At 50.4% G+C, this 27,310-nt stretch overlaps 1 protein-coding gene across 1 annotated transcript in view; it reads left to right on the forward strand.

The window, feature by feature from the left end:
* The first annotated feature begins 235 nt into the window (after window positions 1-235).
* LRIG1 (leucine rich repeats and immunoglobulin like domains 1) overlaps window positions 236-27,310 on the forward strand; it is a 94,387-nt gene continuing 67,312 nt past the window's right edge. The window contains exon 1 of the mRNA XM_075433218.1: window positions 236-463. Within this exon, the coding sequence (XP_075289333.1) occupies window positions 288-463 (176 nt within the window). The 5' untranslated portion in view covers window positions 236-287. The remainder of the gene's footprint in view (window positions 464-27,310) is intronic.

Consider the following 27,310-nt stretch of genomic DNA (forward strand, 5'->3'; position numbering starts at 1 on the left):
CCCGCGGGAGCGCGTCGAGGAGGGGGAGCTACAGCGGCCGCCAGGCCGGAGTCGGGAAGGAGGAGGCGCTTCCCGCGGCGGGGACGCGGACCCGAGCCGCCGGGCGGGTGGATGCCGGTGCCGTGACCGCCCCGCGGGGCCGCGCCGCCGGCGGCCGAGGCGATGCTGCGGGCGGCGGAGCGGCGCTGAGCCCTCGCGGGGCCCCGCGGCTTCACCGCTGCGCTCCGCGCCGGGGCCGCTCCTGCCGCCTCCTCCCGCCCCGGACCTTCCCCGGTGCCGGATACAAAATGGCGGTGCCGTCGCGGGCGGGCGGCGGGGCGGCGGCGCTGCTGCTGGGGCTGCTGCTGGGCTCGGCCGCCGCCGGCTGCCCCGACGGCTGCGCCTGCGGCGGGGAGCTGCTGAGCTGCGGCGGGCGGGCGCTGACCGCCCTGCCCCGGGACCTGCCCCGCTGGCCGCGGCTGCTGTGAGTACCGGGCGGGGGCTGCGCGCCGGGCGGGGGGGGGGGGGGGGGGGGGCTTGTAAAACAGGCAGAAAACAGGGCGAAAAGAACCCCAAAACTGACCGGGGGGGGGGGGGGGTAAGCGAGGAGACCCCTTGTAGGCGCTGAGCTGCGCGGTGGGAAACTTCTCCCCCGGTCCGGTGTCTCCTCCGGCTCCCTGCCCGGGCGGGGGTGGAGGCGGCGGGCGCGGCGCCGGTCCCGGGAGCGGGGCTCGGGGCTCCCTCCCGCTGCCCCGTGCGGGGGAGAAGCGCCGGCAGCGGGTTTGGTCTCCGGTGCCGAGACTCGCCGGAGGTAACGGCCGGATCGGGGCCGGGGTTCGTTCCGGCGCTGGGGCCGCGTTCTCCCTCCTGGCGTTCCCGGCTGCTGAGCGCGGAGCGGGGCAGGAGGGTCCCGAAAAGCCCCGTGAAGAGCGGGGGGGTGCGGGGAGGGTGCTGGGCGCTGACAGCTCGGCTGCTGTGGCAGCGCGGGGGGACGGGGAGCGCGGGCGCACCCCGAAACATGCGAGAAATTCGTGTCTTCAGCTGTTGGCTCACCCTGGGGAAAGAAGGAGCCGGAGAGGGAGAAGTGCCTGGGTGCTCCTGTTGCCTTTCTGCCGTTTGAGCAGATTTATGGATTATTGAATCTGTAAAACCCCTGGTTGTAACGGATACTCCTCGGCTCTGCCAGGAGGGAGGACGGCCACTGAAGTGTGGCTGGAGACCATCCAGCGCCTTATTAAAAAGAATTATTGGAGGTTTGTCAGGTTCTCCTGGTGTTATTGGCTTTTGGCTGCAGAAATACCTTGTTTTACATGAAATTATCAGGTGTCGAAAGAGTGGAATGCGTGGCCCTTGCGTGGAAACCCTGACTCATCCCGTTCACCTGTTGCCCCGTGCTCTGGAGGACCTTTCCTTCAGCCTCGCGCACCTCTCCCAGCGAGCTGTGGTCTTCTCAGCGTAATTCCAGCATCCCCACGTGCCTCTTAAAATAGGATGGTGTATCTTTGTTCATGTAGGGAAATGCATTAATAGCCCAGTCTTGAACAAATTTATCGTTGTTTTCTTCAGGCGTGCTAATACCCAGGAGTGTCTCTTTCATGTGGAACGGATTTTTGAGTGTCTTGAGTTCAGTTTAAATTTTATTGGTGAAGTAATAGCACGTATAAATCTACTGCTGTGGACCTGGGGCCTGTTGATCTTTTAGCCACGTAGACAGAATATGGTTTGTCATTTTGTAAATTCTGGACTAACCAAAGAATTAGCTGAAGTGTGAACTTGTGATGGCTTTCATATCTGACAATACAAAATTAAGGTGTTTTTTTTCCTTGTGTATAACTAATACAAAAAGCAGACACTTAAGCTATTGCAAATACTTTTGTTTGTAAAGTAATTGTTTCAATTCACTAAAAATCGCTTAAATCAGTGATTAAAAAAAATTCAGTTTAGGGACACAAAGTTGAAGTACGTTTTTCATGCGTGACAGGATCATAAATGCTAATTTCTGGTGCAGAGAATTGTTAACTACTTCTTATAGCTGTTTAGTGTCCTCTAGAAAAGCACCATGTGCCGGAGAAAACCTTTCTCTGTTGCTTCTTGGTGTTTTTTTAGCGTGCCCTATTAAAGAAGGCGACGGCGTGCGGCAGCGGCGGGCTGAGGCAGGAGCGCAGTCGGAGGGTGCGGGACCTGTGGCCCCGGGTGATGCTGGAGCTGGGCATCCCGCCTCTCCATCCCTCCTCTCCATCGCTTCTGGGCCAGCTCCAGCCGAAGGTGTCCACTTCCCCGGGGCGATAAGCTGGGGCGTGTTGGATCGCTAATAGGAGACAAGATAAATCCTGTTTTCAGGGTTTTTTTTGGTGGCTGTGCTTTAACTTCGTTGAAGTGCTATTGGAAAATCCCTCCCTAGTGGTTTATCTTTTATTCCTAATGAGTGCCGCAAAGCTGAAGCAGTGCTTGGAGTCGGTTTTCAGTGTGTTGGAGATAAAGGATTTGTTTGCAGTGTTGGAGATGTGGCTCGGCATGCCGGGGAGGGTTCTGGAACAGACTTAATTGCGCCGCGTATTTTGTCAACAGGACTCTTGGTACCGGGGAAAAGCATTGGGATATTCTGAAGCTATTGTTATTTCTCTGTTGGCAGTAGAGCTCGGAGTTGTAATTTTTCTCCCTAGCTTTCAGAAGGGCTGGCACGCTGCAGTCCCTCACAGTTAATGCAGCGTGGCACAGATGTGTGGGCTTCTTTTTTTCTTAAGCCACAGGCTGCTGGACCCTGCGTGCCAGTTGTGTCAGCGTGCAGGGCTCGCCGGCTGGGCAGCCCTGCGTGGGGCACGTCGGTGTGACTGTGCTGTCCTCGCAGGAGCCGCAGTACCCTGCCACTGCGGGCTCTGCAGCTGGAAAAAGAGTCCCTGGTCTGTGGGGACACTGAGAAGGCAAACTCTGCTGAGCAGTTGCTGTGCAGGACTCCTTTGTAGCATCTCACTTCGAAGCTCCTTGATATTTTTTGGTCTTTAATTCTGGAGTTTATTTTTACATTGGAGTCTAATACATGGCATAAACTTCAGGGCCAAGCTGAAGTACAAAATGCTTTGTGCCCAGGAAAGCCAAGTGTGGGGCTCAGTGATGTTGGTGACATGGCACATCCCCTGCATCCTCTGTTTCTTTCTCCATGCATCTCAATTTTTAAGGAGTGGTAGAAGACAGATTTCTTCTGGGCATCATGCAAGAGAGACTTTTTTTCCTTTTTTAGTGATAGAACAATAGTATTTTGGGTACAGATTTTAATGGTGAGAAGGCTTTGGAGCTGTGGAAGTGCAGCTGGATAGCTAATTCGTTGCTGGTATGATCTGGATGAATTAAAGTTTTTATTTTAAACAGATGTATGTTTTTGACCCAGATCACTGAGGGAAGTTTTTTGGGATACTGGGCGTCTGTGCACAGACCCTTCTGCCTGTGGGTCAGCGTGTGCCTGGCGCGTCTGGGAACAAGGCAGAGCCCTTCCCAGTGCCCGGGAGAGCTGGGCCAAGAGCTGCTCTGGGGTTTGGCTGTGTGGAGAAGTTGCCCTGAGGAACCAGCTGCGTGGATGCTGTTCCTGTGGTGCAGCTGGATGCTTTTGAAAATCCTGGGGATGCCTGTCAATGGTTTTAGCGCCTGGGAGTGTGAACTGGGGGTCAGGAGCAGGCTCAGGCTGTGCTCAAGTGTATGCCCACAGATTTTGTTGAGGACAGTGAAACTGAGTATTTGTGCTCAAAATTGGCCATTAACTTAAATTCCTTCTGAAACTGGGGTTTTAATGTGCCAGGTCTTGTTGCTCTGCCCTCACATGTTAGGGTAGCTTCCTTGCTTACTTGGTAGACCAAAGTGGGGCTCTGCAGAAGATTTTCTGTGCCGTTGCCTGTGTGCATGGTGCTCTCTGGAGATGGGCATTTGTTGCTCTCAGGCTCTGGAATTGCTGGTGCTCCTCTGTAGATTCTGGAAGAGAAGGTGGTGGGGGAAATCTCCTGCTGACAGTGCTGGGACCGACGGGAGTGCTGCTGGCAGTTCCTCCCCTGGATGTCCCACTTCCAGCCCTGCTGAAATAATGGAACAGAGATGAAGTAATCGTCACCCTGGGCCTGCTGTGTGCTGGTTCCCTGGGGAGCCGCTGGGCTGGGAAGGGGCTTGGGAGAGGGGGATGCAGGTCGGTGCAGGTGGCCGGTCCCCCTCCCTCCTCCTGGGGAAAGGCAATGGAGACCCAAAGAAATGCTGCAAAGCCAGCGGCTCCATCCTGGGTGGTGGTCTGGGGGAAGGCTTTCCTGGGACAGTGCTGGGAGCTGGTGGTGGTGCTTGTAAAAGAAATCGTGTTCAGCTGAGAAGGGCACGCTTGGGTTTGGTGCTTCTGGAGCATCCTCTGCAGCAGTGGCCTTGCTCGGGCTCTGTGTGGGGGAAGGTCTCCAGGGCTGCAGGACGGCTCTGCCCTCGCCAGGGTTGCGGTCCCTGCTCTGGAGCTTGGTCCTGGTGGGGTAACAGCAAAGCCTCTCCTTGCACAGCAGTGCCTCTCCGGGCCTGCTGCTTACGCACAAATAAATACACGTGCTTGCAAATAAACCCGTCCTTCCTGTGAACATGTGTCGGCGGGTTCGCTGACCACCCTCAGCATGCTGTGGTATTTATTGGTGCGTGATGGAGAGCAGCAGTGAACAGCAAGCCCTTTGCAACTGCTGTCTGATCTTCTCATCTTAATCCCTGACTGAGCCCCAGCTGGGGCAGAAGTGATCTCAGACTAGGATTAGAAGTGTGCGTGAGGTTTGTAATGAAGCCTGAATGGGATAAAATAGCCCTACCGAGAAGCCTTTCTGGCTCTTGCAGAAGCCCCCAGCCTCAAGTGAAAGGCTCTAGGACCCCCTCGGCCTCCTCTGCATATTCCTCTCTCCTTTTGAGAAACTTCATGGCATTTAATCACTTTGCTTTTCCTCTCCGCGGTGACTGCAATTTGAAACGCAGGGGTCCCATACAAAAGGAGCAAGTGCTCAATGGGCTGTGTTAATATTCAGCGCCGTGTACAATGGGTGCAGTTTGAAAAGGGGAGAATGGATGGTCTGGGAGCTGGGGGAGGAGGAGCTGCGGGGGGAAAATTCCCAGGGCAGGGGAGCGAGCGTCTCAGTGGGCAGCCGAAAAAACGAACACACCATCAATTGTTCTCGAGGAAAATCAGCCATTATTATGTGTTACACACAACTTAATATTTTTTTTTTTTCCTTTGCTTGTGCAAACTGCTATTGCAGGTCTGGGGGTGGCTGAGTCTTGCAGGAGCTCCTGCTTGGAGTTGAAGGGATGAAGGAGCAAATGTGAGGTTGATTGCATTTCCCTTTCCCTTGCCGTCATCAAGAGGCTGGAGGTGGTAAACCGATATGTTTGGGAGCCTAGACACTTCAACAGAGCACTTCAGGTGCTTAAATGCTTCCTTCAGCATGGATGAGATTTCACCTCCATGGTTGAAGGGAAGCTGGTGCTGGAGTCTTGTCTATGGTGGGGATTTAGGCGATGCAGCCGCGCTCTACAGAGACGGGGCTTTGGTCGGTGTGAGCCCTGCCTGGTGCAGGGAAGTCCTGGTGTGCTGGAAGGGTTCGAGGTGGCTTCGTGCTGGGGACGTGTGGGCATACACCTGGGTTCGTCGATGGATGTGCAGCTCCCAGCAGCTCCGCAGGGCAGTGAGGAATGGCTGAGTGCCCCATCATGCCCAAGCAATGCTGGCCTCTGCTTGCTGCTTGCTTTGATCTCTTGAAGGGGGGTTGAAGTTTGGAGTGGCTACAAAACTGGCTGATGGCTCTCACTTCTCTGAGGAGAAGCTCTGGTGAGAACTTGTGTATTGTCCCTGAGTTTTCTATGTCAACTGCACCCAGAAACTCTCAATTAGGGCTGCAGGGCTTTTAATTGATCTTGTTGGCTGCCCCACGAGACACCTCTGATTGAGTTAGCTCAGCTCATCGGCTGCTAACATAATCATTTTGTGCTGCTGACCTAATCGCCAAGTGTGACTCCCTTGTTTTGCAACGTGGAGCTGGATGGGGTCATGTGGATGCATGGAGTAGGGATAACTTAAGCTAATGCTGCTGGGAAGAGCCCTCTGCAGAAAATCCAGGCTCCAGGTTGATCAGCTCTGGGGGACTGGGGCTGGGCAGCCGTTAGCACCTCGTTCAGGGTGAGGGGAGTGATTTAGCATAGAGCGAGGCTTTGGTGAATGACGGTGAATAAACATAGCCCCTTGGTCTGGGCTGGGCTGTCATGCAAGCCTGGGAGGCTGCGTGCCTGCTGGCAGCTCTCCTCCGAGGTCCCTTGCTGGTTTTTAGTGGCATGTGAAGGAAGGAGCAGGGTGTGAGGCTACAGGAAGAAACAGAGTGAATAAACCATCTTTCTGATTTCCTGATATGTCCAGCTATTAAATGATGTGCTGAGAAGTATTTGTTTGTAGCGTGCACAGGGGCTCAAGTCAAGGATCAGGATGCCGTTGTGCTAGCACAGAACACGGAATACGTGTTGTTATTGTAGCTGAGTCACCCATTAATAGTTAACCAAGTCCTGCACTGCAGCCAGAGTCCTTCAGCCCTAGCCTCTTCCAGCTTCAGAGCAGGACCACAACATATGTAATATGTTATGCCCCCTCATTATATTTTCAGCACGCTGTCTCTCAAGCCGCAACCATATAATTTTGGAGAAGTCTAGAAGAAGGCCCTGCTATTGTGGGGGCACCTTTCAAAACCTGATGACGTGTCGCATCCAATTCCAGGAGCATGGTTCACTTCTGCGTGGTTGCATTTTCAGTTTGAGTAAAGACAGGTCTCAAACTGTAGCCATCTGCCTAGTTTTTATTAATGGTAACTGTGCTGGATGTGTAGGTGGGATTATTATTAACCGTTGGCTATTTGCACTTGTCAGGACAGTTTTGTAGTTTACTGGAATAGCCTTCCATGGATTTCAGCAGGGGAAGTATCAGAGACCCTTTGTGATTGAACAGCTTCACATAGGGCTATGGATTTATAAAATGTATATTCTAGTGTCATGCACAGGTTGCATTTAAAAATGCGTTAGCTCGCTAAAGCCTTGTGCAGCTGAAGTATTATGTGCAAGAGAATTTGTCACTTTTGAGCATGGGGTTAGATAGTCTTGATACTGCTGCCCGTAGTGAGGCAGTAACTTTTGTGAATTTTCTTTTAGTGCCTTTTTGGACACCCTGGGGTAGTCTCATTAATTTTGGAAATGCACAGAGGTGCAGTCTTGAATGTGTTTTCTGTAAACCCTATGCCCCTGTACGGGTTGTATATCACAAATGTTTCTCTTGTGTTAAAGGCGGCTATTTTGTAGATTAATCCTTTCAGATGAGAAAACACATCCATTGAGTTCAGTGGAAATTTGGCTCTGAAATCTTGAAATAGAGGCTTTTTTCCTAGCCTGCCTCCTAGTTGGCAGGTTTTTGCTCATTGCAGAAAGCCAGGACAAGCTCTCATGTGCAAGAAGGAAATGAGAGATGCAAAATGCAAAGTCAAGGCTGTGCCACCTCCCCACACATAGGGGCATGGATCCATCCTCACCACTGACATCTCTCCCCAGCTGCCCAAAGCCCATGCTTTTGGGATGGGCACCTGCCAGGACGGAACCCCGTTGTCTTTTGGTGCCGTGAATACTCTGCCTTGGAGATTTACCATCAATACCAGCTGCTAACAAGCCTCTCTCCAAATACTGCCCTGCAAGTCGGAAACACTTTTTTCCTGTCTGGAGTAGCCCAGGCTGGTTTATAACTGCACTTAAAGTCTGTTTTAGTCTGCTGTGTGCCAATATAAAAACAGGTTTTCTGTGTTATCTGTCATCTAGAAAATACTTCTAAAAAGTGGTGGCTGGTGCTTGCAGCGTGTGCGGCAGCACTCGGCCAGTGCTGTTTGGTCGTCAGCACAGATGGGTGCCAGGGTTGAAGGTGTTGAACTGGACATGCCTGGAAGTTGGTGGAAGATAATCAGATGGAGATGGCAGGTTTGCTGGGCATCCTCTTCTGGTTGCATTTAAAGATGTGATGCTGGAGTGTGTAGGTGTCCTATTGGTGGGGTTTTGCTGTGGGTGGTGTCCTTGCAGGGGTGGGGTGGTGGGAGACTTCATGGATGGTGGAGCTGCTAGTCTGTGGGTTTTATCACGGGTAATAAAATGGCTATCGTAGAAAACTGCCTGGCTGGAGGCCCTGTAAAAAAATCACCCCTTAAATGTGTTCCAGTTGTCCAAACACTGGTGCCTCTCCTTCCTCAGCAGCGTGCACAGGGGGAGGCTGGAGCTGGCTCTCCACCCCTGCTGCCTGGGGAGCAGCCCCGAGCAGCCTTTGCTTGCTTTGCTCTGTCTCGGTCAGCTGCAGTCCACCCGGGTTTGAGAGCTGTGAAAAAGCATCAACAGCTTTCCTTTAGTACAGACCTGAAAAATTCCCTCTGGTGGTCTGGGAGGCGTGGGCAGTTCCTGCAGCAGCCCGGTGCATGAGCAGGTAGCTTGGCTCTTCCCTGGCAGAAGGTGGTCACTTTTAGTTGGAGCTGGAAGGTGCACAGAGCCACGGGGTTGCCTCCTTTCTCACTGGTGTTTGCAGGCTGAAGGGGATGCAGGGATGGGGAGTATGGCCGGGATGTGTCCGTGACCGACGTCAGCGGTGACCTCTCTGTCACTTGCAAAGGGTGAGGAGGGATCTCTCGATGATCTGGGTGGCACCTGGGTGCTCCCCACCCTTCATCCCTCCTGCCCCTGTCTGGCAATGGCACGGGCAGTGCAGAAATGCCATGTGCTGCAGATACAGGGCAGCTGGCTGGTGCTCGTCCCTGCTGTCTGGCCTTGCTGCTGAGCCAGGAGAGCATCCTGTGCTCTGTTGGTCCATGTAACCCACCATAAACCTCTGTGTCCTGAACCAAGGGGCAGAGTCAGATCCACACTTGTATTTCGTTTGTTTTGGCAAAATGGGGACACTTCTCCTGTTTAGGGGATTTGAACAAACCATATGATGTTTTATTTTGAAAGGTGTCATAATACTTCCCACTTTTCCTTTGCTAAGCATATTTTTGTGCTGTTCCTGCCTATGTTAGTCTGTAAACAACTCTGTTCCTCCTTTTTCCTCCTTAAACAAGTCTTCTAAGTCACAATTCTTGGCTTTTAAACACCTTTGGATTATTTCTAAAGTAGGGCACATGTGCTGCATTACATCAGTAAATAAGATAGTGTGTATTTTTCTTGACCTCTCTGATTTGGAAGCATTTGTGAGTTGTGCTGTCTTTCTTTATAGTTTCACACGGTTGTAAACCTCTTCTATATACTCCTCAGTTTCCAGCCTTTCTTATCAAGATGATCACCACCCAAAAACTGTTGAGATCAATGAACTGAAGGGGTTTGGATGACTCTGCTTGTGAGATCAGATGAATGAACTTTTCTGGATATAGCAGGAAAAGTTGTTTGGCTTTTTTGACTTCTTGGTGAGCTGAACCTTTCCATGAGCTCCGTTTTCATTCTTACCAACCTCACCAGCAGAGACACATACTGGTCTTTGAGTTAATCTCCTTGGGCAGAAAGTGGTACAGATCCGATAGGATGAGTTCGGCGTGTGCTGTCTTCTTAACACAGTGGTTGGCTTTGCTCTTTCTGGGTTTAATAATCTGAGGCAGGTACTGCTTTCTGCCCAGGTTTCCTGAGAAAGGAGGCTGTGCAGTAGTGCATGTGGCTGTTCTCCCCCAGAGCTTTTGGTGCTGTCAGCCAACTTCAATTTGAGGAGCGGACTCAAATTTGAAATGCCTGCCTCTGTCGTTGGCAGCAGGCTGGGGAGAGTGGCCGTGCTGGTGTCCCCACCAAGGGAAGGGAAGCAGTGTGAGGTTGTCCTGTATGAGACATCAGAGAATCCTTGGGGGGAGAGCAGTGCTGTTAAACCACTGTTGCAGGAAAAGTGGATATCGAAGACCCAGCTGTGAGATGTGGCTCTGCTGAGCACTGTGCTTGCCGCTGTTCAGAGGTCGGTGAAGGAGGAGTTTGGAGTCCTGCGTCAGCCAATACCCATAGGTAGGAGCGGAGGGTTTGGCGCTGGGTTACCCCACGCGTTGCTCCTGTGAGCAGGGCATGCTGTGGGGGGAGTACCAGGATCTTGGCCGCTTTGGGGACCAGTGTGGGTGTTACTCCATTTATAAAGGGGGTGCCACCCCTTGGGTGGGGGAGTGTCCAAGCCAAAGCCCTTGTGAGTGCCATGGCCACAGCTGGGAACAGTTTTTTGGTGACTTGCTGCTCTGCTCTTGAAGCAGAGTTTCCAGGGAGACTGTCTTGGTGGCCTGATGGGTGTTAAGCAGTTGGCTGCAGGTGGGAAGCAGTGGTCTGGGGCGTCCGCATCTCCCTGCTCCCTGGCAGTACCATGGTGGGGCAGGGGCAGCTGCCTGGGGCTCCTGCCTGCTCCGGCCACTCGTGGGGTCTGGGCTCTACAGCAGGTGTGGGGAGAGGGCAGATCTGGGCAGCATCCTCAGGAGATGCCAAAGAGCAGCCCAAGCTGTTACTACAGTGTTTCTCTCCCATGGTTTCTAGCACTTGTGTTTCAAGTGCTACCACTTTGTGGTCTGCTTAACAAGAGCCTGACGAGCTGTCCTTTCAGCTGGCAGGGATGCTGGGGCTGGGCTGCATCCCTCTGCCCATCTCCCAGGCTTTCCATTTCTTCAGACCATGTGTGCTTCTTCCAGCACCTTCCCCGTGTGCCCCTCTGCCCAGCCTGTTCTCGGGTGCTGGTCCCTTTCGGCAGCCCTGGTGCTGCTGGCTGGGCTCTGGTTGCTGCTGTTTGCTTCACCCTCCAGCTGCGAATGCTTGAGCCAGCTCAAGGTGAGGTTTGCAAGCACCCTGTGTGCAAGCTGTAATGCCAGTGTGAGACTTGCCGGGGAACAGGCTGTGTGTGATTAAGCCATTTAGGCTTGTCATAAATTTTTTTTTTTTAAAGTCAAAACAACACAAATACTTTTTAGGGGGAGGAGGAGTTGGCAGCTGAACACTTCTGGGGCTGTGTACTAATTAATGTTGCTTTGGTGGAGAGGAATGGCTAAAAGAGGAGGAATTCAGTGGAGACTTGCAGGCCTGCCATTTGGAAACAAAATGGGGAAGTTTCCCTGTCCAACAACTTCCGATTGCTTCCTCTAGGGTTTCTTGAGTACTGTAAAGAAACGGTTACAAAACCGTCTGCCTCGCTGTTGCAGGATGTGTCATCCCTCGGATCTCCCCTTCGCCCACCATCTCCCCGGGCTGCTCCGTCCCCTCCCTTGGGCTCCTGGTGCTGTTTGCCACCGATGGCAGGAAAACTTCCGATCCCCGGGAAGCCGGTTTGCTGTTACAGACAATAACAGCAACAGCCGCCGTGAGGCTGGGGGGGGATTGGGAGGGGATTGCAAATGCGCCTTGGAACATCTTGGGGATGTTATGGGCTGTTGCAGCTGAAATGCCTTTTGATGGTTTTCCTGCTTTTTCTGGTTTGGAATGCCAAATCCCTCTTGGCTTATTTGGATGCCTTCGGAGCCACCTGGCTGTGCCTGCCCTGGGGCAGCAGAGCCAGTCCTTCTGGTGCTGCCATGGTGCCAGGGAGAAGGTTGCAGGATTCGTGTTGAGATGAGGGTTCACAGAAAGCAAAGACAGAGGACAAGCTGGGAATGAGCCCTCCAACACCCCTCCCCTCACCAGACCTCTGGCTGCTGGCTCTTTCCCCGTTCTCTGCAGGCACCTCCACTGAGGGCTTTCTAACCAAGCTGAACCAACCTTGCTTTCCACCCTTGGTCTGCATTTGGCCCAGTGCTGTGACACTGGTGTCCCACAGCCTGGCAATCGGGAGTTGAAAGCATCCCTCCAGCACTTGTCTCGCAGTGTCTGCTGGAGCTCATCAGCATGGATGCGAGTGCCACGCTGGTGCAGCATGGAAGCAGGAACTGGGCCTTGGTCCTGTAGTTCAAGCAGTAAAGATCCGTCTGACCAAATGTAAGCCTAAAACTATTAGGCTTTGTGGGTAAGCTAGAGGTCTGGTTTTCTCAATTTTTATGGAATGCAATGGCTGTTTCCAGAGGACAACTCAATTATTGTCCCGGGAGCTGTGTGAGCAGAAGCTGTGTGAGACCCAAGTGCATGCTTGACCTTCGGTGCTTGTGCATGGGGAGGTGTTACAGAGTGGGTGGATCCTGTCTGGGAGAAGAGACTCCCTGCCCAGAGCTCTTTCACAGCACGATCATCTCGGTAAAGGCCAAGAAAACTTGATCTGAAAGTCTGTTTTATTTATTCATTCCTGACTCCAGCCCTGCTTTGGGGGGAGCACATGGAGGCCACCAGGCTTGCTAGGCATGCAGGCTGTCCTGGCATGGCCACGTTCTTGTGCTGGAAGAGCGTCTTCGGGGCGAGATTTGAAATGCAGCAGAAAACCCACGCTTCCTTCAGGGTTTTGACTCTTGCATTTTTCTTCTTGGGGAGGCTTTAAAGTTTTCTGCAGCATTCAAGGGAACGGTTTGGTTTCCCTTTGCCCACGTCAGCATTCCTGAACAAAGCAGCCTCAAGATTTGTGGAGCGGATTCTTGAAATTCTACAAATGTTTTGAGCCAGAAGATGTTTCCAGAAACTGCCTGACCTAACAAAAAGAGCTGGTAAGACTTGGGCACGACTTGGGAAAAATGAATAAGGCATTTTTATCCCTCTTTAAATGAACATCATTCCAATCAAAACCACCATCCCTGGTCCTGGGAGCTGTTGTGCTCTGCCACCTTGTTGCTGTTAAACCACAGCTGTGCTGATTGGAACAAACCAGATAAAGAAGACACACATCTGAAAAATGAGGTTTGTTTGTCCTGCTCATTCAGTGGTTGCCCGCTGAATGTCACAGTGTCATTTAAGGCTAGATCTGAAGAGGAATTTAGCTACTGAAAGACTGACTTAAGTGAAAGGGAAACATGGGTGTATGGCAGGGACTGCAAACCAGTGCTCAAACCCTGCCGAAGCCTCCTGGGGCTCTTCTGCTGAGCGTGTCGAGAGGTGATGCAGTCTTGTGGTCACCAGCACTCCATAGTCTACACCCCACAGCACCCATGTGTCCCTGATCTGTTGTGGAGGCTCCAAATGTACACTCACAATGAGTTTTTTGTGGAAGAGCTCAGTGGGAGCTGCAGGTTTTGCCCAGAAAGATGAAAGTGGAAGTGCAGCCTTTTCCCTGGGGCTGGGTGGCCAGCAATGGCACTTTGAATGGGGAACAGGAGGGTGACAGCAAGCTTTGCTTGCTGCCTGCCTGTCCTGATTTAACTGTGCTTTTGCTGGTTGCTAGGGTTTAGGCCTTAGATTTCCCTTCCTGTGGGTGTTTTACTACAGGTGTGAGTGTTGGGGAAGGGGATGCAGAGTGTCACACCACCTGAGGCGGCTGTGGGGAGGTGTTGGGGGGCAGGAGGGCTCCTGTGCCTGGGACCAGGACTTTCTTCATCAACGACCTGGATGAAGAGTTAGAATGTACCCTCAGCAAGTTTGCTGACGACACCAAACTGGGAGGTGTGGTAGATACACCGGAAGGCTGTGCTGCCATTCAGTGTGACCTGGATAGGCTGGAGAGCTGGGCAGAGAGGAACCTGATGAGGTTCAACAAGGGCAAGTGCAGGGTCCTGCACCTGGGGAGGAACAACCTCATGCACCAGTACAAGCTTGGGGTGGACCTGCTGGAGAACAGCTCTGCGGAGAGGGACCTGGGTGTCCTGGTGGACGACAGGTTAACTATGAGCCAGCAGTGTGCCCTGGCTGCCAAGAAGGCCAATGGGATCCTGGGGTGCATCAAGAAGAGTGTGGCCAGCAGGACGAGGGAGGTTCTCCTTCCCCTCTACACTACCCTGGTGAGGCCTCATCTGGAGTACTGTGTCCAGTTCTGGGCTCCCCAGTTCAAGAAGGATGAAGAGCTACTGGAGAGAGTCCAGCGGAGGGCTACAAGGATGGTGAGGGGACTGGAACATCTCCACTACGAGGAGAGGTTGAGGGAACTGGGCTTGTTCAGCCTGAAGAAGAGAAGGCTGCGAGGGGACCTTATAAATGCCTACAAATATCTGAAGGGTGGGTGTCAGGAGGATGGGGCCAAGCTCTTTTCAGTGGTGCCCAGTGACAGGACAAGGGGTAATGGGCACAAACTGAGGCACAGGAAGTTCCGTCTGAACATGAGGAGGAACTTCTTCTCTCTGAGGGTGACGGAGCACTGGAACAGGCTGCCCAGGGAGGTTGTGGAGTCTCCTTCTCTGGAGATATTCAAGACCCGCCTGGACGTGGTCCTGTGCAGCCTGCTGTAGGTGACCCTGCTTCGGCGGGGGGGTTGGACTAGATGACCCACAGAGGTCCCTTCCAACCCCTACTATTCTGTGATTCTGTGATTCTGTGACCATTGATCCATGTATCTCATAACATTGTTTCTGAAGGTGAAAGCAGCAACCCTGGTGCAGACCCATTGCTATTTTGACCCAAATATGGGGTTTGTTTTGGGTTTTTTGTTTTTGCTAGCACATTTCTGGTGTGCTTAGGGATTGTGGTATTAACATCTTCTCTTCAGAGAAGAGGTTTGACTCAGACTGAAACTGCTGATTGATTCCCTTTTTTGCCCTCCCCCCCTTTCCCATTGAAGTCAAGAACCACTTCAAAGGCTCAGATGTGTTGGTGCCAGATGCCATGCAGTTATTGTTAGAAGAATCTGAAATATAATTGAAAACAAACCTTTGTTCAGCCAAGCGTATCTGGCTGTAGGCTTTCACTCACGACAGAGATGGGTGCTCAGCTGCTTCTGCGAGGTTTGGTGTCTACACACTTGTCATGGCAGATGAATCGTGTGGATTCCCTTACATCTGGTAAATGTTTGGAAAATCTGGGAAGTGCGTATTTTAAAGAGTTTTTTCCTACTGAAGAACCCACACTGACACTTAAGTTACCAGCATATTTGTGGAATTCCTTACAGTAATAAAATGCATCAAATTGGTCTTGGCAGACCAATTTTAATAGAGATGCTCCAAGTCCAGGTTGCTTTGTTTGGCAAGCACAGAGTTGTCCTGCTTCCTTTTAAGACTTGTCTTTCCTGTGGGATGTAGGATATTGCTTGACATAATATCGAAAAGCATTTGTAAAAGCAGGGATAAGATAGATGTCAGCATTTGTTTTAGCTGCTGTAAGAGGCTGGTAATCCAGCTCGGTTAGTTCTCTTGGTGAAATCCGTGAGGCTGGAGGCTTCTGAAGGAGCCCAGCAGCCCTCACTTGTCTGATGCTGAGTGCAAGCCACTTGCGAATGCAGTCTCATGGGGTGTGAAAACGTGGTACAGGGTTGCAAAGATGCAAGGTGTATTTTAGGTTCCTGTTTCTTGTTGCTGTTTCCTATATATAATTTAGTAGAGTGCACCAGGTCTGTCTTGGATCAGAACTTGAACTGCTCCTGCGCACGCTCACCCAGGGTGTTGCTCTGGGACTTGGATGTCACCCATGCTCCAGTCATGCACGTGCTTCGTGTGACCCCGTGGACATCACTTTGTTCCCCCTTGCTGCAGGTACCTGGTTTTGGCCCTCCTTGGTCCTGGGGCAATGGTCTGCTGAAGCCTGGGGGATGCTAACAGCAGTAGTTCAGCTGAGAGCAGGGATGCACAGGAGGGTGCAGCGAGCTGGCTTTCTTCTGGGGGTTACTCCCATAGCCTAGCTTGGAGAAGCGGGGCCATCTGAAATTTAATAGGTCCTGTAGCTGTGTGGTGGCTGCTGAATTTGGTATTTCTCGTCCTTTTGATTTGCCTCCCCAGCCGAAGGCACTAGCCTCGTGGCATATGGCTGCCTGTCTGTTGTTTATTATCTCTGTTACGCTGTGGTTAGTGCTCACACATGATACTTCTTTGGTTTCAGCACAGACTGAGTGGGTTGTCCACTGCTGGATCCAAAAAATGTAAACTATTTATAAATGAAAAATACTCTCCGGTTTTGAAGTGCTGTGTTGTTCCCCTCTCCCTCCAGCATGTGCACATTTGGCTGATCTCGTGTAATCCCACTGATGTGAATCCAGATCTCTAACAATTTATGGGACCGGCTGTTGCCTGGAGAAATTTTGATGTGACCTTGTGCTCAAGGGGGGAGAACACAAAGCAATAGTGATTAAAAAGTGATGGAAAAATGTTATTTGGCTGTGGTGTATTCAGTGCAGATACAGGCCCAAACCCAGATAAACCTTCCTTCAGAGTTCAGGGATTTTTGATTGTGGTTTTCCAGCTGGGCTCATGTCCATCATAAGCAAGTCTTGAGAAATTGGGACAGAAACTTACTAATATAGCTTAAAATGACCCAAAACAACTGGAGTGCTTTTTAAAATACTTGTTACTATTAAACTGTTTCTGTCTTTCAAGCATGCACTTATTTTTATATTGAACTAACAACCTATGTTTAGTCTCCCAGAGAAGAAAAATAAGATGGGATTTAATAACATCTTAAGGGAGGCTGGGGTAAGCTTTCTGTGCCTGTTGGGAAAGCAGGGCAGGAGGTGATGATGCTGGGTGGGCCAGGAGGGAACAGGCTGGACTGGAGGCTGAAATAGTCAAGTCCAGGGGCAGGAGAAGAGGAGGCTGTGAAGTAAATACAGGGTGTTGAATTGAGGAGCTTGTTAGCCAGCAGCTGACAGTTTGTTTTTATAGGGAAAGCAGCAAGGGACTTGAGCTGAGTTTGTTCCCTGGTTGGAATGAGCATTGCACGTTGGCTGAGAAGTGATGGAGCATCGTGGTAGGAGTGAGGGGTGCAGGGAGCGGAGCTGTTCACAAAGTGTTCCCAAAAGCACCTTCTGTTATTTTGATCTCTAACTTGGTTTTCCATGCTGCCCCAGTGACAGTAAATTAGGCAGAGCTGTCCTGCTTGAATCTGGAAGATGAGGATAGCTGAAAGAACAGGTGGGATTTTTTGAGGGGTTCGCGGCGTCCCAGGTATCAATCATTCAAAGGAGTATGGTGGAAACCTTTTCTCATCACCAGTGCCTTCTGCAGCCTTTGCCATGTAGCTATGGTTAGTCAGTCTGTAAATTGTGCAAAAAAACTTATTGGTGTAACTGGTGCATAAAGGAGTAAAGCATAATGAGTGTAGATTCAGTATAGTTTCCAGGTTTTCTCTGGACACTGTTTGCATTGATGGTGGTAATCCCTTGTTCTGTAAAACCCATTTGGTAGGAATATAGGTTTGGGATTTTTTTTTAGTTTCGAGTATTTAGGAGCACCTAAACAAATTTGTACTTCTGTCCCCCACAAGACAGCACTTGCTGGAGAAGGCTGTTACAGCCTAGCTGGACTGGAATGAAGCCTTTAATATACTGATTGCACATTAATGAACAGCCAAGCAGGCGGGACAGTGCCAAAAAGCAGCGAGTGAGAAGGCCAACAATATCAGCACGAACTTTGCACTCTGGAAGGTGTGAAGTGATGTTGGTGAAAGGAGTTTATTGCTCAAGTGGAACACTGCGATCCTCTCCGATGCCCGAATTTCTGTGCTAGTAAACTGAGAAAGAATAATTGGCTGGTGGAGCTGGGAGGGTTCCTGTTAACCTGTTTTACCCCCACTTGAAGTGCTCCCCGCTCTCAGGTGTGTTTTGGTGGTATGGGCACTCACTCCAGGGTGTTCTGTGTGCTGTGCCTGGCACATGAAGCTGTAATATCTCTTGGAGCCTGTGGAGTTATTGTCCGCATCTGGTTTGTATCGCCTTCAGTGGATTTTACTGCAAGCTGTAGTGCTCAGTCCTGACCATTCTCTTTGCCCAGTTCTGTCCTGCAGCATCGGGAAGCGAAATCCCAGCCTGGAAAAAGCTACAAAATGGGCCAGTGTATGAATTAATTAATATAATGGCTATTGATAATGGTATACTTTCCTGGTGTCTGGCAGAAATCAGATATCTTGGCTCTTTCCTCTTCATTAGCCAGGTTTCTTAATCCCGAGCTCATTACCAAGTCCTGGGATGTTTTTTTTAAGGGCTCCTGCATGCTTGGAAGGGAAGGCTGGTCCGCGACAGCCTCCTGCACACTCAGAGCTGCTGTGGGTGAGTGCCGGTGGTGGCACGTCCCTGCGGGCGGTCGGGGACAGAGCAGCGGTCGCATGTGGTGGTTTGTCAGTCGCTGTGGTTGGGTCTTCCCGCTCCGCAGCTCCCTCCCGGAATGTGCGGTGTTTGGCACGGGGGCTCGCGGCTGCTCAGCAGCCGGGGGCTCTTCCATCGGGAACATCGGGAGTATTTAGGATGATTTGGTGAATATTCTTAAATATTGTAGTTGGTTTGTTTTTTTTAGTTGGCCCTGGGCCAATTTTTGCTTGTCTCTGGTGCATAAAGTGGGTTTGAAAAAATGTTGTTTCACTCTCTCCCCCCATTTAAACATTTCAGGAATGTCAAGTCTTGTCAGCGTTGGCTTTGGGGGGGGGGGGGGGGAAATCCCCTGAGGATCCTGAGGATGTTTTTTTTGTGTGATCTCAAAACCCTGAGGGGAAGGTACAGGAGGGAGGGAAAGAGCAGGTCGTTAACAAAAGCTTCCTTTATCCCAAATGTTAACGAGGCATTGCCATTAAATAGCTGCAAGCACACACGAATTCACCCAACCTGACTTGGTTCTCCATGTTCCCGCCCCTCGGTTTCTTGCACTTTGCTGGTTCCACACTGTGGCCCTTGCAGTGTTTTCCAAGGCAGATAAACACCAAATTTGTAACATAAATCTGTTTGGATGTATGACAGATTAAGAGAAGGCTCTTCATCAGACCTTTCTGTTGCTGTTACTTGGAATCGCCAGTAACGTGCGTGGAAGCGGGCAGATGGATTCTGCTTCCCTGAGGATTTCTGTCTCCGGCGCTGACTGCCGCTTTAATGGACTTCTGCGGAGTTTTTCTGTTATCTCTGTGCCTCCTTCCCTCCCGTGCTTCGGGAGTGTGTGGGGCTGCCTCTTTGCCGTGGGTCGCAGTGGGCTGGGGCGATGCCAAGCCGGGGGCAAAGGCTGTGTGTTGGCCCCTGGCCGCTCGCCCGCCCTCCCTGCCTGCCCACCCCGCTGCTCTCATCCCAGCTTCAGATTATTTGGGGTGAGGACATACATCTGCAGCCTGGTCTTCCTTGGGAGCAAGGCTGCGAACAAGTTTTTCCCTCCCTGTTCCTGATTTTTTGCACGATGAACGGAGATTTGGTGGCTTTGGTGCATTTATTCTGTCTTGATGGAGCCGGGGGAGAAATGCTGGGGGTTTCACAGAGCCCCTCTCCTGTTTCCAGGCTCTTTTTCATGGAAGGCTGCAGTGGACACCCGTCTCCCAGCTTTCCCCTTGCCTCTCCTGGTGCAGTGGGGCTGGTGTGCCCCGTCACCACTGCCAGCTGCCTCTGGGATGCTTCTGTGGGAGGCGGTGGGGAGCATGCCGAGCTCCCCAAACTGGCAGTGACACCTCGACCCCGTGCCTGCTGCCCGGCTGGACTTTGGAGCCGGGCTCTGGATGAGGGAGAGAGGGAAGCTCCGGAGGAGGAGGAGGAAATGTTTGTTTAACTCCTGACGTAGTGTAAGGTTCAGGGCGAGCAGATTGTGAAATGGTGTGGAGCGGGGAAGCACTTTGCCTGCGGTTCGCAGAGAACATGTGTGGAGCAGGCAGCCGGCGTGCGGCTCGGGCTGCAGCGGCCGGGGGGAGGGCAGCGGGGTTTATTTGTTTGTGCAGTTTGTTTTTAATTGAAGTAACCTTTACAATCCCCCTCCCTCCGAAGAGTAAGGGATTCCTGATTTGTAAAGGCCTCCCCTTATTATCTGGCCTGAAATACAGGCTGTGCTCCAGCTTTTACGATCGGGATTAATTTTTTTAATGGGAGCAGGCTGCGTGACCCCCCATATCTGTGTTTCCTCCACTCTTGTGGGGCTTTGGATGCTTTCTGACCGTGCCCCAGCCCCGGGGCCAGCCGCCCGCTGCCCTTGCGGCTCTGCTGCCGTAAATCAGGCAGCAGCGTGTTCCCGGCTGGAGCGGGGCCGGGAAATTGCTCTGGGCAGGTTTATGGTGGGGAGGTGTGAAGCTGTCTGTCTGCCCACCATGGGTCTGCAGGTGGGGTGGGAGGGCAGCGTGGACGGGGGACGGTTCCTCGCTGTGGGGGAAGGGGAGCTGGATGGGGAGGAATCTGTCCCCCAGAAGGATGCAAGTCACGAGGTGTGGGGCCCTGGTGCTCAGAGCTGTGGGTGGGTGTGTGGAGAAGCACCCTGGGCTGTCCAGGTGCATCTCAGGAGTCTCAGATGTGGCCTTTCCATATTAAGCAGGAAGAAAAAGGTGACAAAGGAGCTGCTTGCAGACTGCTCATAAATATCACAGGGATTTCACAGCAAAGCATGGAGACCATTGAAGCTGGCTGGGTGTACCAGAAACTTTATAAAGTAGTTGGATTTGGTCAACACTTAATCACTCTCAGGCTGCTTGGTTCGGTTTAGCTCACCCTCTCCCCTGTCCCAGAGGGTGCAGGAGTTGGCATCGCAGCCCTGTTGCCAACTGCACGTGTCTGTCTGGTGGGTTCATGGCACATGAGGGCATCTGTAAGGTAGAATTCAGCAGGTGTTTCGCGTGCTCTCACCATGACAAGCAAGCAGTCGGGCTGCTCTGGGTTGCTGATGCCCCTCTGGGTACAGGACAGCTTTCTGCCCTCCTCCATGGAGGGCTGTGGAGCGTTGCAGAGGGCTGGCTTTTGTGGGCAGCCTTACAGGGCTGTTCTGAAGTGGCTCATCCAGGTGCTGTTGAACAGGCAAGGGTGCCTGATGGTAGGGCTTTGATTGCTGCTGTCCCATGCTTGGCCAGATTTGCCTGTCGGAGCTGCATGGGGTGAGTGTAGGACAGAGGCAGGTGAAATGGCAGAGGAGTCGATACGCTGAGGACGATGCCCTTAATTTTAATTGCCAGTAAGTGTATTTTGGGTGTATGTTTTCCTAAAACTTCTTCTAATGCTTCCCGTTTGTCATCCTCATTCAGGCAGCTTCCCTGCTCTTGGCTGTTCTAGGCTTAGAGCCTTTCTCTAGAGACCTTTTGGATTTGGGGGAGCTCAGTCTCTGCAGGCACATGCATGCACACGACTTTTTCCACCCAAGTCCTTCCCAGCCCAGAGCTACACTGCTTTTGCATTACCTTGTGGGCCAGCATCCAATTCTGAGCATGGGAGAGAGATAGGCTTTTGATTCTTTGTGCTGAAAACCAGCTTGCTTTTTTCCCCTGACAGAATTAAGAAAACTTTCAGATATAGGTAGAAGTTTCCAGTTAATTTCATAAAGTTATTAGTAAACAGGAAGGGAATATTTTTGGCGGCAGCAGCAACATTTTTTAAAAGTTTGCTTACAAGCAGTTTATTGATCTAGCAAATAGGTGGATAACACAAGCCTGGAGGTGTATGATAGTTAATGTGTAACCATTAAGTAGACTTATATGGACACTTTTTATGTGTTCGCATAGCAATTCAAGCTTGTAAATTTGTGGAGAGTGTTTTTTATGTGGGGTTAAATGAGAACCTTTATCCCAGAGAAGGTTTTCATGGAAAAGGTACGGTTTATGTAATTGTTTTCATGTGATTTGACGTAAGCGTGAGGCTGCAGGAAAAAAAAGCTACTAGAGCTCATTCCCGAGGCCGACTGCGGTATTGCTGTGCATTGGCTTCCCTCCCAGTGCCCAATTTGATATACTGAAATCAGTGTCGTTCTGTGCGGGGCACTTCATTGTGAATGTCCTGAGCAGAAGGTTATGTCCTTCCTATAGGTGGATTATTTTTTTGTCCCTGTGTCCTGGAGCAGCTTTGGTGGTTGTGTCGAATTTGCTGAAAAGTGCATGAAATGGTTTCCTGCTGGCTAACCTGATCAAGCAGTAAATGTGTCTTGAAGCTCTGTCTTGGTTAAAGCAATTACACAGGAGCCCAAGCTTTGTGGGAATGTGGAAAAGCTTTCATTTCTTCTCCTTACCTTTTTTCTTCCCCATATGGCGTATTTCATGGAAAACAAAGACTGAGTGAAATGCTGGGGATTCAGTAGACAGAGTATGTATGTAAGCTGTAGTTCCTCCTTTTTGACTTAAAGAAGTAAAGGCTGAAAACCAGACTTGTTTCAGGTCTTTGCAGCACCACCTTCTCCATGCTGGAGCACGTGGATGGCGGGGGAGAAAGGATGGAGGGCAGCCTGGCTTGATTCGTGTAATTGTGATTGCAGAGCTCCAGGCAAATATTGACACCAGGTTTCTTGGCAGACGTGCCGTTCCTGAGATGCCTTGGGAGTAAAAGATCCTTTGCTGGTGCTTGCTGTTGCATGAAACAGCCCCGCCTGGGATGGTGGAGGTGGTGAGTAGAGGGGGGAGAAGCTCAGCAAGAGTGGTGGAGCTGAGAAACATGATTCTAAAGGGGATTTTGCCCGGCAATACTGTGGTACCGCGTTATGAGGTCTCTAACAAATGGATGGTCTGACAGGCAGCAGAGAGAGCTGGGACACCTTGGTATGCCTGCACTGCCAGTCTGGCACGGGTCTGGATGCAGGATCTGCTCTGTTCTTTGTACCCCAGGACAGCCGTTACTTCTTTGCATCTTCAAAAAACAAAATAAAAACCAACTGCCAGCCACAGAGAGGGAAGACTGTAAAATTCTGTTTTCCATCAGCAGTTGGCTGCCTGGGCTTTGTGCCGTGGCAAGGGTGTTTTGCTGAGCACGTGTGAGAGAACCTGCTTTCTCCGCCACAGTTCTGGAGAATACGCCAGAGGATTGTTAACATCAGCCAGATACCTCCGTAGTGTGGCTTTGTAGCATAGTCTGGACAAAAGGTTAAACCGGGCAGTCACTTCTGCAGTGTTGTTTCCTATACAACACTCTGGAGAAGGTTCGGTATCACTTAGTTAACGCTTGCAGAGCCATTTCCTGTAGGTTTTGTTAGAGAAAAGCTAGATTATGTGTTTCCAGTTGCAGTAGAGTTATTTTCCCCTATAAAATGCACTACAATTTATTTTTACACAATTTTCATTGGTTTGCAAGAGGCTTTAGGGGGGAGCCTGTGTGTTTGGAAGATGTGGAAAGTTTTTGTATTTCATGCCTCCGTTGCTGTGAGAAATTGAAGAAAATGGGTTTTTTAATGTGGCGTCACTGTAGTTGAGCCAGGCTTGGAACATGGTGTCTGTGTTAGGGCATGCTGCCATGCTGCTGTGGTTTGGTGGCCTGTCCAGCCCAGGGTCATGCTTCCAACAGTGCCTCCTTTTAGGAAGGACCAAAAAAAACTGTGCAGCTAACAGCCAGGTTGTGCCCTGCGCAGAGGAGAAGCAGCATCTCCTCTTGGTGGCTTTGCAGATGTGGTAGTGAGCTGCACGGGTGCTGCTTTTCTGTGGTTTTTCAGCCATAGGATGTGCTCTTACCCTCCTTGGTGGCCTTTCATCTCTCTCATGACTCTTGTGGGGTGCTTTGGGGTCTCCATCATGGTGCATCTCAGGATTTCTTGGTCTTCTGCGCATTAAGTGCTGCACTTCTTTTTTTCCATTGTCATCTGTGCTTAGAGCACCAGTGCTTTCCGTGAGCCCGAAGTTTTCTTTTTCTGATAACCGTGAAATGGTGACATTTCTTCTCCTGTTTGTCTTCGTAGATGTTATCTACTCTTAAAAGGACATGGTGTGAATTCTCCAAGTGGTCAGCACACCTGTGGCCCTCCCCATGTAGTAGCAAGCCTTGGGAGCACCTTCTGCATTCATGTTTTTCAAATAATTGCTTTTCAGAGTGCGAGGCGTTGGTGCAAAGCCAATGTGCCTTTTGCCGCATGAGAGGTGCGGTACGAGCTGGGAATGGCGAGCTTCTTGGCACGGTGCCTGGCCTTGCAGGCACCACTCAGAAGAGTGAAAGAGTATTTCTGTTCTTGGCCTAGTTGTAGTGTTAGTTCTTCTATTCTCAGTGCAGCCACCCACATGGAGATTCGTTCTGGGACTTTTTTTATTTTTCAAAGGCCATCACGCAATTTTAAGATGGCATCTGCTTTGGGTTGTGCCTGAGTGAGTTGGGCTCAAAGCAAGAGGGAAGGATCTGTCTGCCTCTTAATGTCTGCCTGCAGAATCTGGTGTTGGATGCAGCCTTCCTTCAGATGAAGGGGTTGCCTGTGCGTGAAGCTGGGACTGGAGCCTTTGCTGGCTTAGGCACATCTTCTGGTGGGCAAAAACTAGAATAGGTATAACAAAAAAAAAATCTGATGTCAAATGCCAAGTGGAGCAGTATGATTCCAGTAATAATAGTTAAAAGAAGATGAAATGAGCTTATCCAAATACTTTCTGAATCCAGCAGTCTTGCAAGAGGTTGGGTCCTTAATTGCCTCCTGTAGCGAAAGAATAGAGAAGTGTTCGCCTTGCCATCCCTTTAACCATCTACAGCATGGAAAGGATAAAAAAAAAATCTATGGAAGAGAAAATTTGTTCCTTGATTCAGCCTTAATAACATCTGCCTTTGAATTAGCTGTGATGCTTTTAGCTGAGAAATTGTACAAATCCAAGGGAGTTTGAATAATAAATCAAGGCGTCCATCCAGCAAAGTGCATGATAGCCCTTTTGAAGTAGATGAAAAAATACCTCCCTGATCTGAAGGAGACGCGTGTGCTCAGCTTTGGCGCCTGACTGATGCTAATGCAGGGCTTGAGCTTTGCTCAAGTGCCCCAACTGGGAGTGTGGAGAGCAGGAGTGAGTGCGGGCTCCTAACTGGCAGCTTCACCCTTGCTTTGCCCACAGCCCCGTTTGCCCAGGACTCCTGAAAGGTTGAGACCTGAAGAACAAAAAGCTGCAGCTGCTGGAAACAGGTTGTCTTGCAATCCTGGGAAGTCCTGAGATACTGGATTTAAGAAGAGCAAGCTCATTTGAAGAACCTTCTAAAATTTTATTGGCTATAACTTCTATTCTTTCTGCAGTTTGAGTTGCACTAAGAAAGAAGTTTGGCTTTATAAGTGGAAGGAGTTGAAAAATAGCACCAATAAAAGCTGTAAAGCTCTCAACCATTTTTAAAATAGTGCTTCTGTACAAGATGTGGCATTATATGCTGGGGCAGAGTGTAATAAAGATTTTTTTACTAGTCTTCTTCACAACTCGCTCTTAAGCTGTACAGCTGTCCCAAACTCTCCTGATAAAGCCTTTCTGCCTGTATACCTCTCTATAGATGTACTGCCTCATGTGCATCTGTGTACATGTTTATGTGTGTATGGCTGTGTATGTATCTGTAAATTCATGTAGTGAACCAGTCATGTACATGTGCAAGTTACCTAAGCAAGACTATTCTTTTTTTGTGCCTTTCCAGTGTGTATAAGGAATGTGATGACAAAGGTAATGACTGGAAAGCAGTAATAGATATAACCTCCCCTTGGCTTCTTTGTGGTGTTTTCTGGGCAGAGTCTTGAGCACCAGCTTCATCTGCTTTGAAATCATTGCAGCTATCCTGTTGCTGTCCCAGCAGTAAACATCCGATACAGGCGTTATGCCAAAAGGTATGAATGCTTGCTCTGATAACAGCCCTGCTCTTAGCATTGGTTTCTGTAGGACATTGTAAAAGAAAGAGCATCTTCTGGAGGAATGTCAGTCTACCATGTCAAACAGTACTTGACCTGCTGGCAGGAGGTATGCTGTGGACCACCGCTGGGAAATTTCTGCATCCTGCCGTTGCCTCTGTGCTGTTTCAGGCTGTTGCTAGCCAAAGGTGGTAATACCTCTGTCTGCTGTCAAGTGCTATAGATCGTGACAAGGTGAGGGTAGAGGAAGTCATCTCCTCTGTTCTCGGGCTGTGTGCAGAGAAAGAAGTCTCTTGAGGAAAATAGCTCTGCTTAGGACCTAAAATATGGAGTAAATCAACTTGAAAGTCTCTTCTGGCTTTTCACTGTCAAGTGAAAGGTAATTTAATGGTAGATTTATTTGCCATGTTTTGCAGCAAATGCATTATATATAGCTTGGGTTTTGTTTCTCTTGATCTAGGTGGAAATGGTTTCTTTTAAATGCAGCCTTTCCATCTTGAAGGTCAATTAAAACAGGTTGTAGGTCAGGTAAAATAAAGGGACAGAACATTTGTTCCTTGGTGTATCTATTTCTGTAATGTTATCAGTGCGTGTAGTTTTATTTCTAGCATTTTGTTCCAGGGCTTCCTCTAAGACTGAGTCAGCTGGATGCCGTACAGCTTCCAGTTTGGGGTTAGAAATCCATTAAATTGCTCAGTGCATTATTGGCAATGCAGAAGTGCTTGGAGTAAAAGTGCGTTATGATTGGACATTGATTACTTGAAAGGGGAGAGGGTAGATGCCGGTGTAAACCACACACCTCCAGCCAGGGTGGCCAGCCAAGGCTTTTCTAGCTTTTTTAGTGTGTTTTGTCTGTAAGATGCTGTTCTTTATTACAAAGAAGAACTATTTTTAACCTGAAAACGGAGAGCTGTCTGCCATGTGTTTTTCACACCTCCGGGGGATTAGAGCTGGCCCTGCATCCTGCAGTGCTGCCAGGCAGTGACTGCCCCGTAGGTAACTCGTCCTTTAGCTGATGCTTTGAGGTTATGTACATCATTCCTTTCCAAATGCAAGATCTTTGGATTTGGTCAACCTCTCAGTTTCAGCCTGTAGCATTGAAAAGTGCAGGGAATGTCCTTGCTTGGCTGGATTTGAAACTGCCTATGTTGCTGGTGGGCATAGCAAGCAGTCCAATGTTGTAATCCCACTTGGACTGCTCCTAGGATCAGAAAGGGATTTATTTCCACTGTAGAAAGCTGCAGAGTTGTCCGGGTGTTTTATGAGACTGGAGTTATTGCCACCAGGTGGGAAGAGGGGAGCAAAGCCAGGAGGGACGACCACCGCCTTGGCCCTGGCACAGCCAGCTGAGCTGGCTGCTTTGGCTCTGGTCAGCTAGCTTGTTAAATATTGCAGCAGCTCTAACGAGACTGAGCTTCAAGTCAAAATCTCAGCAGATACATTTCTTGGATTATGGCACAGCAGATGCATGGCATGGCTGATGAGGAGCAGCCACTGGTGAAACAGCCATGAAGCCTGGGCAGCCTGGGCTGGTGGAGAATGAGAACAGCAGTGCATTCCAGAAAATGCCTCTCTGCTGTTGCACCGTTGCGCTGTGCGAGGGTGGGAGGTGACGCAGCCCCTCTCTGGGGTGTTAAGAAGCAGCATCAAGTGCAGCAGAGGCAGGAGCAAGCTGATGAGCCCCCCTGCCCCAGCTGCAGCAGCAGTCTGCATGCTGCTTTTCTAAGACTTCACACACCCCACACCCCCCCCCCAACTCTTTGCCTGACTAGTTTTAACCAGCGCACAAATATTCCTTCGTGCTGCTTCCAAGCCAGTGTGTTTTTTGGGGGAGATCGGTCCTTCCTGATTAACTATTAATAAGAAGAACC

The sequence above is a fragment of the Opisthocomus hoazin genome, chromosome 11 (assembly GCF_030867145.1).
Source record: "Opisthocomus hoazin isolate bOpiHoa1 chromosome 11, bOpiHoa1.hap1, whole genome shotgun sequence".
Taxonomy (NCBI): Eukaryota; Metazoa; Chordata; class Aves; order Opisthocomiformes; family Opisthocomidae; genus Opisthocomus; species Opisthocomus hoazin.